General features: G+C 43.5%; 1 protein-coding gene across 5 annotated transcripts in view; it reads left to right on the forward strand.

Moving 5' to 3' along the window:
* The window catches only part of LOC124268711 (sulfotransferase 1B1-like), a 48,940-nt gene that overhangs the window by 2,597 nt on the left and 32,234 nt on the right, over window positions 1–14,109 (forward strand). For 4 of the 5 annotated variants that reach the window (XM_046703712.1, XM_046703710.1, XM_046703711.1 and 1 more), the window contains exons 3-5: window positions 1,096–1,425; window positions 9,453–9,559; window positions 11,688–11,850. In XM_046703712.1, coding sequence (XP_046559668.1) covers window positions 1,096–1,425; window positions 9,453–9,559; window positions 11,688–11,850 — 600 coding nt within the window. Of the gene's footprint in view, window positions 1–1,095; window positions 1,426–9,452; window positions 9,560–11,687; window positions 11,851–14,109 lie in introns of those variants that run through there. The other variant, XM_046703707.1, reaches the window with a different exon arrangement.

A 14,109-nucleotide genomic window follows, 5' to 3' on the forward strand; every position in this document is an offset into this window, starting at 1 on the left:
GAAACTTGTAGGGTGGTCCAAGCATCATGGTGTGGTGCAATCGGCCTGAACAAGCGAGAGTTGGCCCCCTGGTGTTAGAGAATCTCGGTCCAGGACGAGGTAATGGCGTAACAGCTGCTCGCTGTATTGCCCAAGTCATATGACCCCAAGTTGTACCTCTCTTTGGACGTCACAGAAATCACATCTTCCAGCAGAACAACGCTCTTGCCCACACTGCCAGAGTAACATTGGACATCCAAAGAAAACATGGCATCCCACCCTTCAATGGCCTGCACTCAGTGCGGATTTAAGTCCAATGGAACATGGAACACTTTTGGGACGAGATCCAAAAAAGACTGTACGACCTCCAATCAAGGCCGACAACTGCGGCTGGACTCGATTAGGCATTTCGCAGAGTATGGACCCAAGTGCCTATGGCCTTCATCAACCGGATAATTCATTCCATGTACATACGATACAACGCCGTCATCGATACAAATGGAAGCCACTCACGATACGCACTTTGAGGTATCTTAATGGTACCATTTTGGGTGATTTTGTTTGTGGGAACTCGAAAATGTGGGGGTGGTGGGGTAGCCTAGTGGTTAAAGCGTTGGCTCTTCACGCCGAAGACCCGGGTTCGATTCCCCACATGGGCACAATGTGTTAAGCCCATTTCTGGTGTCCCCCGCCGTGATATTGTGGAATATTGCTAAAAGCGGCGTAAAACTAAACTCAGTCAGTCAGTCAGTCGAAAATGTGTTAACCATACTTGTCAAGTTTGAACCCAGACCTCAGTTTTGATTGGGAATTAGAGCGAATAAAACTGTGTTGATTTAAAAAACTTCTATCGGCGTGGCGTTTCCTTTGTTGTTCAGTATATATATACTTTATAAAATATAAGGAGCTTTGGTTACCCCTATTGTTAAAGCTTTCACTTTCCGATCCAAAAACCTAGTACGATTCCTCGCACATGAGTGTAGAGCAACACCTTATGACATTGTATGTTTTGCGACAAACAATTATTTTTCCAACTGTGCTTTTTCAATAATTTCCTGAGACAATTAGTTATTGTTATTTAAGCCTTGCCGTTTACTATCTTCTTCTGTTTGGCAGGAACTCACTGGTGTTTCGAAGTCATGAACATGCTGTTGAGAAAGTGTGACGACACGATACCCTACAAGAAGGAAGATTTTCATTTGGAGCTAACTTCCAGTGAGGAACTTGCATGTCGCCCTTCGCCCCGAGTTCTCAATGGACACATGCATTTTGAACGTGTGCCCAAAGCGGCACTGGAAAAGAAGTTGAAAATTGTTTATGTTTTGAGAGACCCACGTGATGTCGCGTGCTCTTGGTACCAGCTGATGAAAAAGTATTTTCTGTCCGTAAGCAAGGTGGAGATATGTCCTTTTGCAGATTGGATGAAGTTATTCCTAAATGGCGAATGTATGTATACATGTTCTTGTTTCTAAATTGCTTTGTGTGTTGCTGTACGTGTTCCTCTGTGTTGCCACGAGCGTTCCTGTGTGTGTTCCGCTGTGTTCCCTCGTGTGTTGCTGTGTGCTGTGGTACGGGTTCATGTGTACGTGTTGCTGTGTGTGTTCCTCTCTGTTCCCTTGTGTGTTGCTGTGCGTACTGTGGTATGTGTTCCTGTGTGCGTTGCTATGTGTGTTCCTCCTATGTGCCTCGTGTGTTGCTGCGGTATGTGTTGCTATGTGTGTTCCTCTGTGTTTCCTCCTGTGTTGCCATGTGTGTTCCTCTGTGTTTCCTCCTGTGTTGTTGTGTGTGTTCCTCTGTGTTGCCTCATGTGTTGCTATGGTATGTGTTCCTGTGTATGTGTTGCTATGTGTGTTCCTCTGTGTTGCCTCGTGTGTTGCTATGTGTGTTCCTCTGTGTTGCCTCGTGTGTTGCTAGGTGTGTTCCTCTCTGTGTTGCTATGGTATGTGTGTGTTCCTCTGTGTTGCCCTCATGTGCTTGTGTTCCTGTGTGTATGTGTTGCTATGTGTGTTCCTCTGTGTTGCTATATGTGTTGCTATGTGTGTGTGTTGCCTCTGTGTTGCTGTGGTGTGTTCCTGTGTGTGTTGCTGTGTGTGTTCCTCTGTGTTGCCTCATGTGTTGCCTGTGTGTTCCCTCATGCGTTGCTATGGTATGTGTTCCTGTGTATGTGTTGCTATGTGTGTTCCTCTGTGTTGCCTCCTGTGTTGTTGTGTGTGTTCCTCTGTGTTGCCTCATGTGTTGCTATGGTATGTGTTCCTGTGTATGTGTTGCTATGTGTGTTCCTCTGTGTTGCTATATGTGTTGGTATGTGTGTTCCTCTGTGTTTCCTCTTGTGTTGTTGTGTGTGTTCCTCTGTGTTGCCTAGTGTGCTGCTGTGGTATGTGTTCCTGTGTATGTGTTGCTATGTGTGTTCCTCTGCGTTGCTATATGTGTTGCAATGTGTGTTCCTCTGTGTTGCCTCATGTGTTGCTATGGTATGTGTTCCTGTGTATGTGTTGCTATGTAAGTTCCTCTGTGTTGCTATATGTGTTGCTATGTGTGTTCTTCTGTGTTTCCTCCTGTGTTGTTGTGTGTGTTCCTCTGTGTTGCCTCATGTGTTGCTATGGTATGTGTTCCTGTGTATGTGTTGCTATGTGTGTTCCTCTGTGTTGCTATATGTGTTGGTATGTGTGTGTTGCTCCATGTGTTTTTTGTTCCTGTGTATGTGTTGCTTGTGTGTGTTCCTCTGTGTTTCCCTCCTGTGTTGTTGTGGTATGTGTTGCCTCCTGTTGTATGCGTATGTGTCTGTGTGTGTGTTGCTGTGTAAGTTCCTCCTGTGTTGCTATGTGTGTGTTCCTCTGTGTTGCCTCCTCTGTGTGTTGCTGTGGTATGTGTTCCTGTGGATGTGTTGTTGTGTGTGTTCCTCAGTGTTGCCTGAGTGTGCTGCTGTGGTGCGTGTTCCTGTGTATGTGTTGCTTTGTGTGTTCCTCTGTGTTGCCCCATGTGTTGCTATGGTATGTGTTCCTGTGTATGTGTTGCTTTGTAAGTTCCTCTGTGTTTCCTCCTGTGTTGTTGTGTGTGTTCCTCTGTGTTGCCTCGTGTGTTGCTGTGGTATGTGTTCCTGTGTTTGTGTTGCTGTGTGTGTTCCTCTGTTTTTCCTCCTGTGTTGCTGTGTGTGTTCCTCTGTGTTGCCTAGTGTGCTGCTGTGGTATGTGTTCCTGTGGATGTGTTGTTGTGTGTGTTCCTCTGTGTTGCCTAGTGTGCTGCTGTGGTATGTGTTCCTGTGTATGTGTTGCTTTGTGTGTTCCTCTGTGTTGCCCCATGTGTTGCTATGGTATGTGTTCCTGTGTATGTGTTGCTTTGTAAGTTCCTCTGTGTTTCCTCCTGTGTTGTTGTGTGTGTTCCTCTGTGTTGTGTGTTGCTGTGGTATGTGTTCCTGTGTGTGTTGCTGTGTGTGTTCCTCTTTTTCCCTCCTGTGTTGCTGTGTGTGTTCCTCTGTGTTGCCTCTGTGTTTGCTGTGTTCCTGTGTATGTGTTGCTGTGTTCCTCCTGTGTTTCCTCCTGTGTTGCTGTGTGTGTTCCTCTGTTTTGTGTGTTGTGGTATGTGTCCTGTTGTGTGTGTGTGTTCCTCTGTTTTTCCTCCTGTGTTGTTGTGTGTGTGTTCCTCTGTGTGTTGTGTTGCTATGTGTGTGTTCCTGTGTATGTGTTGCTGTGTGTGTTCCTCTGTTTTTCCTCCTGTGTTGCTGTGTGTTCCTCTGTGTGTTGCCTCGTGTGTTGCTGTGGTATGTGTCCCTGTGTATGTGTTGCCTGTGTTCCTCTGTTTTTCCTCCTGTGTTTGTGTGTGTGTTCCTCTGTGTTGCCTCGTGTGTTGCTGTGGTATGTGTTCCTGTGTTTGTGTTGCTGTGTAAGTTCCCTCTGTGTTGCCTCCTGTGTTGTTGTGGTATGTGTTCCTCTGTGTTGCTGTGTGTGTTGCTCTGTGTATGTGTTCCATGTTTGTGTTCCTGTGTGTTGTTGTGTGTGTTGTGTCTGTGTGTGTTCTCCATGTGTTGCCTCGCATGTTGCTATGTGTTCCTGTGTATGTGTTGCTTTGTAAGTTCCTCTGTGTTTCCTCCCAGTGTTGTGTGTGTCCCTGTGTTGCCTCGTGTGTTGCTGTGGTATGTGTTCCTGTGTATGTGTTGCTTTGTGTTCCTCTGTGTTCCTCCTGTGTTGTTGTGTGTGTTCCTCCTGTGCCCTCGTGTGTTGCTGTGGTGTGTTCCTCTGTGTGTGTTGCCTCCGTGTGTGCTGTGTGTGTTCCCTATGTGTTCTGTGTTGCTATGGTATGTGTTCCTGTGTGCTGTGTTGTTCCTCTGTTTTTCCTCCTGTGTTGCTGTGTGTGTTCCTCTGTGTTGCCTCGTGTGTTGCTGTGGTATGTGTTCCTGTGTTTGTGTTGCTGTGTGTGTTCCTCTGTTTTTCCTCCTGTGTTGCTGTGTGTGTTCCTCTGTTTTTCCTCATGTGTTGTTGTGTGTGTTCCTCTGTGTTGCCTCAGTGTTGCTGTGTGTGTGGTCTGTTTGCCTCCTGTGTTGTTGTGTGTGTTTTGCCTGTGTTCCTGTGTTTGTGTTGCTATGTGTGCTGTCCTATGTGTTCCTGTGTATGTGTTGCTATGTGTGTTCCTCTGCGTTGCCTCGTGTGTTGCTATGTGTATTCATCTGTGCTGCCTTGTGTGTTGCTGTGGTATGTGTTCCTGTGTATGTGTTGCTATGTAAGTTCCTCTGCGTTGCTATATGTGTTGCCATGTGTGTTCTTCTGTGTTTCCTCCTGTGTTGTTGTGTGTGTTCATTTGTGTTGCCTCGTGTGTTGCTGTGGTATGTGTTGCTGTGGATGTGTTGTTGTGTGTGTTCCTCTGTGTTGCCTAGTGTGCTGCTGTGGTATGTGTTCCTGTGTATGTGTTGCTATGCGTGTTCCTCTGCGTTGCCTCTGTGTTGTGTTGCCTCATGTGTTGCTATGGTATGTGTTCCTGAGTATGTGTTGCTATGTGTGTTCCTCTGTGTTTCCTCTTGTGTTGTTGTGTGTGTTCCTCATTGTTGCCTCATGTGTTGCTATGGGATGTGTTCCTGTGTATGTGTTGCTATGTGTGTTCCTCTGTGTTGCTATATGTGTTGGTATGTGTGTTCCTCTGTGTTTCCTCCTGTGTTGTTGTGTGTGTTCCTCTGTGTTGCCTAGTGTGCTGCTGTGGTATGTGTTCCTGTGTATGTGTTGCTATGTAGGTTCCTCTGCGTTGCTGTATATGTTGCTGTGTGTGTTCCTCTGTGTTGCCCCATGTGTTGCTATGGTATGTGTTCCTGTGTATGTGTTGCTTTGTAAGTTCCTCTGTGTTTCCTCCTGTGTTGTTGTGTGTGTTCCTCTGTGTTGCCTCGTGTGCTGCTGTGGTATGTGTTCCTGTGGATGTGTTGTTGTGTGTGTTCCTCTGTGTTGCCTAGTGTGCTGCTGTGGTATGTGTCCTGTGTATGTGTTGCTTTGTGTGTTCCTCTGTGTTGCCCCATGTGTTGCTATGGTATGTGTTCCTGTGTATGTGTTGCTTTGTAAGTTCCTCTGTGTTTCCTCCTGTGTTGTTGTGTGTGTTCCTCTGTGTTGCCTCGTGTGTTGCTGTGGTATGTGTTCCTGTGTTTGTGTTGCTGTGTGTGTTCCTCTGTTTTTCCTCCTGTGTTGCTGTGTGTGTTCCTCTGTGTTGCCTAGTGTGCTGCTGTGGTATGTGTTCCTGTGGATGTGTTGTTGTGTGTGTTCCTCTGTGTTGCCTAGTGTGCTGCTGTGGTATGTGTTCCTGTGTATGTGTTGCTTTGTGTGTTCCTCTGTGTTGCCCCATGTGTTGCTATGGTATGTGTTCCTGTGTATGTGTTGCTTTGTAAGTTCCTCTGTGTTTCCTCCTGTGTTGTTGTGTGTGTTCCTCTGTGTTGCCTCGTGTGTTGCTGTGGTATGTGTTCCTGTGTTTGTGTTGCTGTGTGTGTTCCTCTGTTTTTCCTCCTGTGTTGCTGTGTGTGTTCCTCTGTGTTTCCTCCTGTGTTGCTGTGTGTGTTCCTGTGTTTGTGTTCCTGTGTATGTGTTGCTTTGTGTTCCTCTGTGTTTCCTCCTGTGTTGTTGTGTGTGTTCCTCTGTGTTGCCTAGTGTGTTGCTCTGTGTGTTGTTCCTGTGTTCCTGTGTTCTTGTGTTGTGTTTGTGTGTTTCCTCTGTGTTTGCTCTGTGTGTGTTGCTGTGGTATGTGTTCCTGTGTATGTGTTGCTTTTGTAAGTTCCTCTGTGTTTCCTCCTGTGTTGCTGTGTGTGTTCCTCTGTGTTGCCTCGTGTGTTGCTGTGTGGTATGTGTTCCTCGTGTTTGTGTTGCTGTGTGTGTTCCTCTGTTTTTCCTCCTGTGTTGCTGTGTGTGTTCCTCTGTGTTGCCTCATTGTGTGTTGCTGTGGTATGTGTTCCTGTGTATGTGTGTGCTCTGTTTGTGTTCCTCTGTTGCTGTGTGTTTGTGTTGCTCCTGTGTTGTTGTTTGTGTGTTGTTCCTCTGTGTTTTGTCCTGTGCTGCTGTGGTATGTGTGCCCTGTGTGTGTTGCTGTGTTGCCTGTGTTGCTGTGTGTGTGCTATGTGTGTGTTCCTCTGCGTGTGCCTCGTGTTCCTGTGTGTATGCCCCATCTGTGTGTGCCTGGTGTGTGTTCCTGTGTATGTGTTCCTGTGTATGTGTTGTTGTGTGTGTTCCTCTGCGTTGCCTCCTGTGTTGTTGTGTGTTGCTGTGTGTGTGTTCCTCTGTGTTGCCTCGTGTGTGTTGCTATGTGTATTCATCTGTGTTGCCTTGTGTGTTGCTGTGGTATGTGTTGTTCCTGTGTGTTGTGTTATGTGTGGTATTTGTTCCTGTGTATGTGTTGCTATGCGTGTGTTGCCTCGTGTGTTGCTTCTGTGTATTCATCTGTGCTGCCTTGTGTGTTGCTGTGGTGTGTGTTCCTGTGTGTGTTGCTTCTGTGCGTTGCCTCTGTGTTGCGATATGCTGTGCCATGTGTGTGTTCCTCTGTGTTCCTGTGTTGCTATGGTATGTTTCCTGTGTATGTGTTGTTATGTGTGTTCCTCCTGTGTTGCCTCGTGTGTTGCTATGTTGTGTTGTTCATCTGTGCTGCCTCTGTGTGTTGCTGTGGTATGTGTTCCTGTGTATGTGTTGCTATGTAAGTTCCTCTGCGTTTCCTCCTGTGTTGTTATGTGTGTTCCTCTGTGTTGCCTCATGTGTTGCTGTGGTATGTGTTCCTGTGTATGTGTTGTTATGTGTGTTCCTCTGTGTTTTATGTTGTTGCCTCGTGTGTTGCTATGTGTATTCATCTGTGTTGCCTCGTGTGTTGCTGTGGTATGTGTTCCTGTGTATGTGTTGCTATGTAAGTTCCTCTGTGTTTCCTCTTGTGTTGTTGTGTGTGTTCCTCTGTGTTGCCTGTGTGTTGCTGTGGTATGTGTTCCTGTGTATGTGTTGCTATGCGTGTTCCTCTGCGTTGCCTCGTGTGTTGCTATGTGTATTCATCTGTGTTGCCTCGTGTGTTGCTGTGGTATGTGTTCCTGTGTATGTGTTGCTATGTAAGTTCCTCTGTGTTGCTGTCTTGTGTTGTTATGTGTGTTCCTCTGTGTTGCCTCGTGTGTTGCTGTGGTATGTGTTCCTGTGTATGTGTTGCTATGTAAGTTCCTCTGCGTTGCTGTATGTGTTGTTGTGTGTGTTCCTCTGTGTTGCCTCACGTGTGGCTATGATATGTGTTCCTGTGTATGTGTTGCTATGTAAGTTCCTCTGCGTTGCTGTATGTGTTGCTGTGTGTGTTCCTCTGTGTTGCCTCGTGTGTTGCTATGTGTGTTCATCTGTGTTGCCCCATGTGTTGCTGTGTGTGTTCATCTGTGTTGACTCGTGTGTAGCTGTGGTATGTGTTCCTGAGTATGTGTTGCTATGTGTGTCCGTTGTGTGTTTTGTGTGTCATCCTGTGTGTGTAGCTCTATGTGTTCCCGTGTGGTCATGCGGCAGTTACTGAAGTGTTTTGCAAAGTTCAGAGAAAGTCGTGTTAAATGGTTGTTTTTGTTGTGATTAGATAATTTTCGTGACTACATCAGTAGAGTTATCTCAGTCAAACAATGGGAAACGTATTGATCATTGAAGACGTTAAGTGAGGTGCAGGTTTGTGTTGCTATGTAAGTTCCTCTGCGTTGCTATATGTGTTGCCATGTGTGTTCCTCTGTGTTTCCTCCTGTGTTGTTGTGTGTGTTCCTCTGTGTTGCCTAGTGTGTTGCTGTGGTATGTGTTCCTGTGTATGTGTTGCTGTGTGTGTTCCTCTGTTTTCCCCTGTGTTGTTGTGTGTGTTCCTCTGAGATGCCTAGTGTGCTGCTGTGGTATGTGTTCCTGTGTACGTGTTGCTATGTGTGTTCCTCTGTGTTGCCTAGTGTGCTGCTGTGGTATGTGTTCCTGTGTATGTGTTGCTATGTGTGTTCCTCTGTGTTGCCTCATGTGTTGCTATGTGTGTTCCTCTGTGTTGCCTAGTGTGCTGCTGTGGTTTGTGTTCCTGTGTATGTGTTGCTGTGTGTGTTCCTATGTGTTGCCTCATGTGTTGCTATGTGTGTTCCTCTGTGTTGCCTCGTGTGTTGTTCTGTGTGTTCCTGTGTGTTGCCTCGTGTGTTGCTATGTGTGTTCCTCTGTGTTGCCTCGTGTGTTGCTATGTGTGTTCCTCTGTGTTGCCTCGTGTGTTGCTATGTGTGTTCCTGTGTGTTTCCTCGTGTGTTGCTATGTGTGTTCCTCTGTGTTGCCTCATGCGTTGCTATGTGTGTTCCTCTGTGTTTCCTCGTGTGTTGCTGTGTGTTGCTGTGGTATGTGTTCCTGAGTATGTGTTGCTATGTGTGTCCGTTGTGTGTTTTGTGTGTCATCCTGTGTGTAGCTCTATGTGTTCCCGTGTGGTCATGCGGCAGTTACTGAAGTGTTTTGCAAAGTTCAGAGAAATCTTGTTAAATGTTTGTTTTTGTTGTGATTAGATAATTTTCGTGACTACATCAGTAGAGTTATCTCAGTCAAACAATGGGAAACGTATTGATCATTGAAGACGTTTAGTGAGGTGCAGGTTTCTAAAAAGCTGGCCTCATTATTCAAAATGACAATTCAGTTGGACCTCAAGTAAGCCTTGTCTATTTACCTGGCGGATGGGATACATGTCTTAAAGCAAAACGTATAGACAAGTACTGCCTGATATATTCTTAGTGAAGTGAGTTAGATTAGTTTTACACCGCTTTTAGCAATATGTCGGGGGACACTCGAAATGGGTTTCACACATTGTACCCATGTGCAGAATCGAACCCGGGTCTTCGGCGTGACATGCGAACGCTATAACCCTTTGGCTACCCCACCGCCGCCGCCTTCATGGACACCCAAAACTAAAATTATGTCGAGTGCATGTTTAAATGGAATTACAACTCTGATTATCATTATGAAATGTTGATTGGTATATTTCGTTATTTCATGCCATGATTTCCTTTACAGTTGAATGGGGCACCTGGTTCGATCACGTGACAAACTGGGAGAAGGCCATGGCCAATCCTAATCACTCCTCCTCGATTTTAGTGGTCCGCTTTGAGGATCTTGTGACAGTAAGTGAGTGAGTGAATGGGGATTTTGTTGAAGTAAGCAATGTATCAGCCATTAACAGTCGAGTCTGTTACCTGCTTTTTAACAGGAACAGCATTCTACAATAATACCTTTTAAAATGACCAACTATAATCCAGGTGACTCATTCTGACAAGACAGACATCATGCAGAGGATATGACAACCTGTGAATTGACTATCATTTTGTCATGTTTAGTGTTGAGGAGGACGTGTCCTCAGAAACTTGCCTGTAAAATGTTATGTTTTGTCTTGAGGTGGACGGTGCTTCTGAAACTTGCCTGTACAAATGTCATGCTTAGTTTTGAGGTGGACGGTGCTTCATCTACAGTACAACCAGAAATTATTGAGAATTTAAAGATTGTAATTTTTTTTTTCACTCATTACTCACGTATTAATGTGAATATTAGCAGAACATAGCTCCAGATTCAAAGACAGGTGAACAGTTAGTATTTTGTCAAGTCACCATGGGCAGCAATGCAGACTTCAATGCGGCGGGGCATACCACTGATCAAAGAAGTTAGAAAGTCGTGGTCCATGCTGTCCCAATATCGGACCACCTCTTCTTTCATTTCAGCAATATTTGTCAGATTTTTCTTATTGACACTTTCCTTCATAACTCCCCAAACATTTTCTTTTGGATTTAGGTCAGGGCTATAGCTTGGCCAATCTAATAATGTCATATTTTGGGTCCGAAACCAGGCCTGTGAATGCTTTGAACGATGTTTACGGTCGTTGTCCTGCTGGAAAATCCAAAAATGTCCATAGAACACGTGAGCAGATGGAATTAAATGTCCCTCGAGAATATTTGTGTACCGCTCACTGTTCATATTCCCTTCAAATACACAGAGGAGCGTTAAATTTCGGACTGTACTTTGGGCGCTGATACAAAGGTTTATCAGTTTGTTTGGTACAGAATATCAGTGTATTAGGAAACAGCCACACAGAACTTTCATCTGAGAAAATCACATTGTCCAAGTTAAAATTTCTATGCTGTAAGCACCAGTTCAGCCTTCGCTCCTTTTGTTCAGGTTTCATGATCGGTGATGGAATTCTTCGACTTTTCTGCCAACCCAATGCATGCAGCTCAGTTCTAACTGTCCTTACAGACAGCCACAGTTCCTCTATCAATCATATCCAGCCTTAAGTTTTCTGAACGTTTTTTTTTAGAAACAAGAATACCAAGCTGCCGACAGTCAATTTTGCTGGGCCTACCTGCGGCTCCTTGGTGCTCAATGCCATATCCATTTGCAATGTTTTTCAAAACACGATGAACAGTGGACAAAGGGATGCCTGTTCTACTTGAATCACTTTAGCTGATCTGATGTCCTTATTATAATACTCTAACCACATGGGCACAATGTGTGAAGCCCATTTATGGTGTCCCCCGCCGTGATGTTGCTGGAATATTGTTAAAAGCGGCGTAAAACCAAACTCAGTCAGTCAGTATTATAATACTCTAAAATCAACTTCCTCTTCTCTTAAATCATCCATACTGATGATCACTGAAAATGTCATCTGCTAGCAAGTAAACAAAGGGGGATAACTCTTCACAAACTAATGAAAAAGGATTAACGGAGTTGTCTCTCTTGAATGAAGCCAAGCACTTGATAGCTGGTCAAAGTTGTTTATATACTGGAAATCCAATTAAACATATTCCTACAATAATTCCTCAATAATTTCTGGTCATACTATGCATACCTACACAAATGTTATGATTTGTCTTGAGGTGGACGGTGTTTTAGAAACGTGCCTGTACAAATGTGATGTTTAGTCTTGAGGTGGACGGTGCTTCATCTACATACCTACACAAATGTGATGTTTACTCTTGAGGTAGACGGTGCTTCATCTACATACCTACACAAATGTTATGATTTGTCTTGAGGTGGACGTTGCGTCAGAAACTTGCCTTTACAAATGTCATGTTTAGTGTTTCCGTGTACGGTGTTACATGAAAACACATCACTCGTCTGACTTGGGTCATCATTGACATCTTTGATCCATTTGTAAATCTTAATTGCTATTTACTTGTCCAGTCGAATCTTTTCGGAATACCAAGACATATTTAACAGCTGGCGATAACGTTATTTATTGTTCCTCTATATTTTTTTCAGCAACCACTTCGAGAAATTGAAAGAATCGACGAATTTCTCAACACGAAAACGGATGAAACATTTCGGAGACTAGTAGCCGAGAAGTGCAGCCTTGAAAACATGAAGCGAGACAAGCACTCCGTTACCGATAAGCTTGAGGGAAAGAGTGTGCATTACAATCAAGGTGGGTACACAGTAACCTCAGTAGTCCATACACCTGGGTAGTCCGTACACCTCGCCCCCAGCACAGGACCAAAAGCCGGATAGTACACCATTGAAATATACGGAAATAAAGTAGGAAATACATGCTATGACCGGATTTACGTATGTTTCCAGAGATTTCCCAACTTCGGGCATATACTTCATACAAATCTATACCTTTGAAACATATGCTCGTCGTACATTTCCGTATGCACAAGCACCTCGTTCATGTATGCCATGACAAGATTGTTAGGTATTTCCAAACGTGAATTGCAAAACAGATACCCCAGTAAATACATTATCATACAGTATTTCCAGTGCATTCCTTTGATTTTCAATTGGTGCTGAAATTTCCGATTTCGTTCTAGGTTTACTCGGGTTGGAAACATGTAAAAAAGCTTTGGTGGGGAAATGCATGTAAATTTAGAAATTTGCAAATGTTTACACACCCTAGATATGTATACGGATATCAGAGGTATGTAAATGAACGGTTCATACATCGTCATGTTACCTGTGCTCAAGCAAGATGATGATATGTTTCCATCATCTGAAATACTTGGTTCATGGAATTTTATTTTTACACATTTTAGTACGTTTGAAATCAACGTCCCCGTGGCCTCATTATTCTTATTACCAAAAGAGTCTGACAAAGAATGCAGTGCTACGCAAGCTCACACGCCTTATTCAGCTGCACTCGCTACCAGTATTAGTTAAGTCTTGTCTGAGGTGTTGGCAAATCTTGTGAGGTGCTTGTTTCGAAGGATTAAAAGGTTCAGTGGTGAACAAAGGGCGATGCGGTGCCTCTTTGTCCTCTCAAGTGTCCCTAGCTGTCCGAATAGAATAGCACTTTATCTCTCTTAGAGCTCAGCCAAATATGCCACACGTACCAACTCGTAATCTCTTAAGTCTATTCAGCTCACTACTTTAATTAAAATACTTTTTGGCAGTACATAATTGGAAAATTATTGCACTGCATGCGACCTTTCTTAATAGTCTCACAGTGCCTGAACCATGTTATTACTCCTTCCACTCAGCCTTTGCTGTAATAACGCCATACATCAACTTTAAGTTGTCAACACTTGTTTCACTAATGCAAAAGTATGCGACAACAAACAATGCCATATCAAATGACAGACACTATCAACTGCAGTAGTACTGCCACACCCAGCATCGTTTTTATTGCTCTTACATAAGGTAAAATATCACAGGGTTGTCATGGTAACGATAATTTGACATACTATTTATTGTCTTACTCTTTAATCAGCTATTAGAATTTAAATCAGTTTTGAGGTCAGCATGCTAAGAGAAAAGAAGCTGTAAAACGAAAAGTATTGTGATCGAATCTATTGGCCTTTGTAAAAGCAAGTTTCAAGCCACCTACATAAAATCTGTTTTCATGATAAATATCTGCTAATCCGTGGCATGATTCCGACCATATCATGAGCATGTGTTTGTGAATCATAATCAAATAGACAGACAGACAGACAGACAGATTTTATTCAGTAATATTGGCCAACTGGCCCATGTTACAATTGTTGTCATAGCACTTTTGTTGTCACGTCGTGAGAAAAAAGAAAAGCTCTATTTAAACACTGTTTTAAACATTTTTGGAGAATACTCATTTCAGAAATGTTGCTATTGCTTTATGTCTATTTTGTGAATTAAATAAATTTATCATTTGGGATTTACATACATATTTGCCATCGAGAAATCTTAAATACTTTATTCTCAAATCATTAAATTCTGGACATTGTAGTAAAATATGAAATTCATCCTGGACTTGTCCGCTGTTACAATGGTTACATAAAGTGTGCTGTCTTTCAGCATCCTTATTTCGTCTGGTTGCATTTATATTCAAATTATGTAGAGAAATTCGGAATTTACAAAATACCTTCAGTAACGTCTTATCATGAAACAGGTATGTAATATACGCTTCAGGGTAAAATCCTAATTTAACAAGACTATAATTTCTAAAAAAATGTGAAGCTTGTACATTTCCTCACCAATTTTTGACATAAATATCAACTAATCTTTGCTTGAACACATACAAGAACAATTTTTCATCTCCAACATTTTGGTATAACCATAAATGTGAATACCCACAGGCAAACAGTAAGAGACGGATATCTGAAACCCAGTTCCATTTTACCTCTGTCATCCAGTTCTTTCAACATGTTATAACATTGATGTGGATATCTGTTTACACCCATTCTAACCAATTTAATCCAGTATTTAACAGCTC

The sequence above is a fragment of the Haliotis rubra genome, unplaced genomic scaffold (genome assembly GCF_003918875.1).
Source record: "Haliotis rubra isolate DU_JTF1 unplaced genomic scaffold, ASM391887v1 Scf14, whole genome shotgun sequence".
NCBI classification, from domain to species: domain Eukaryota; kingdom Metazoa; phylum Mollusca; class Gastropoda; order Lepetellida; family Haliotidae; genus Haliotis; species Haliotis rubra.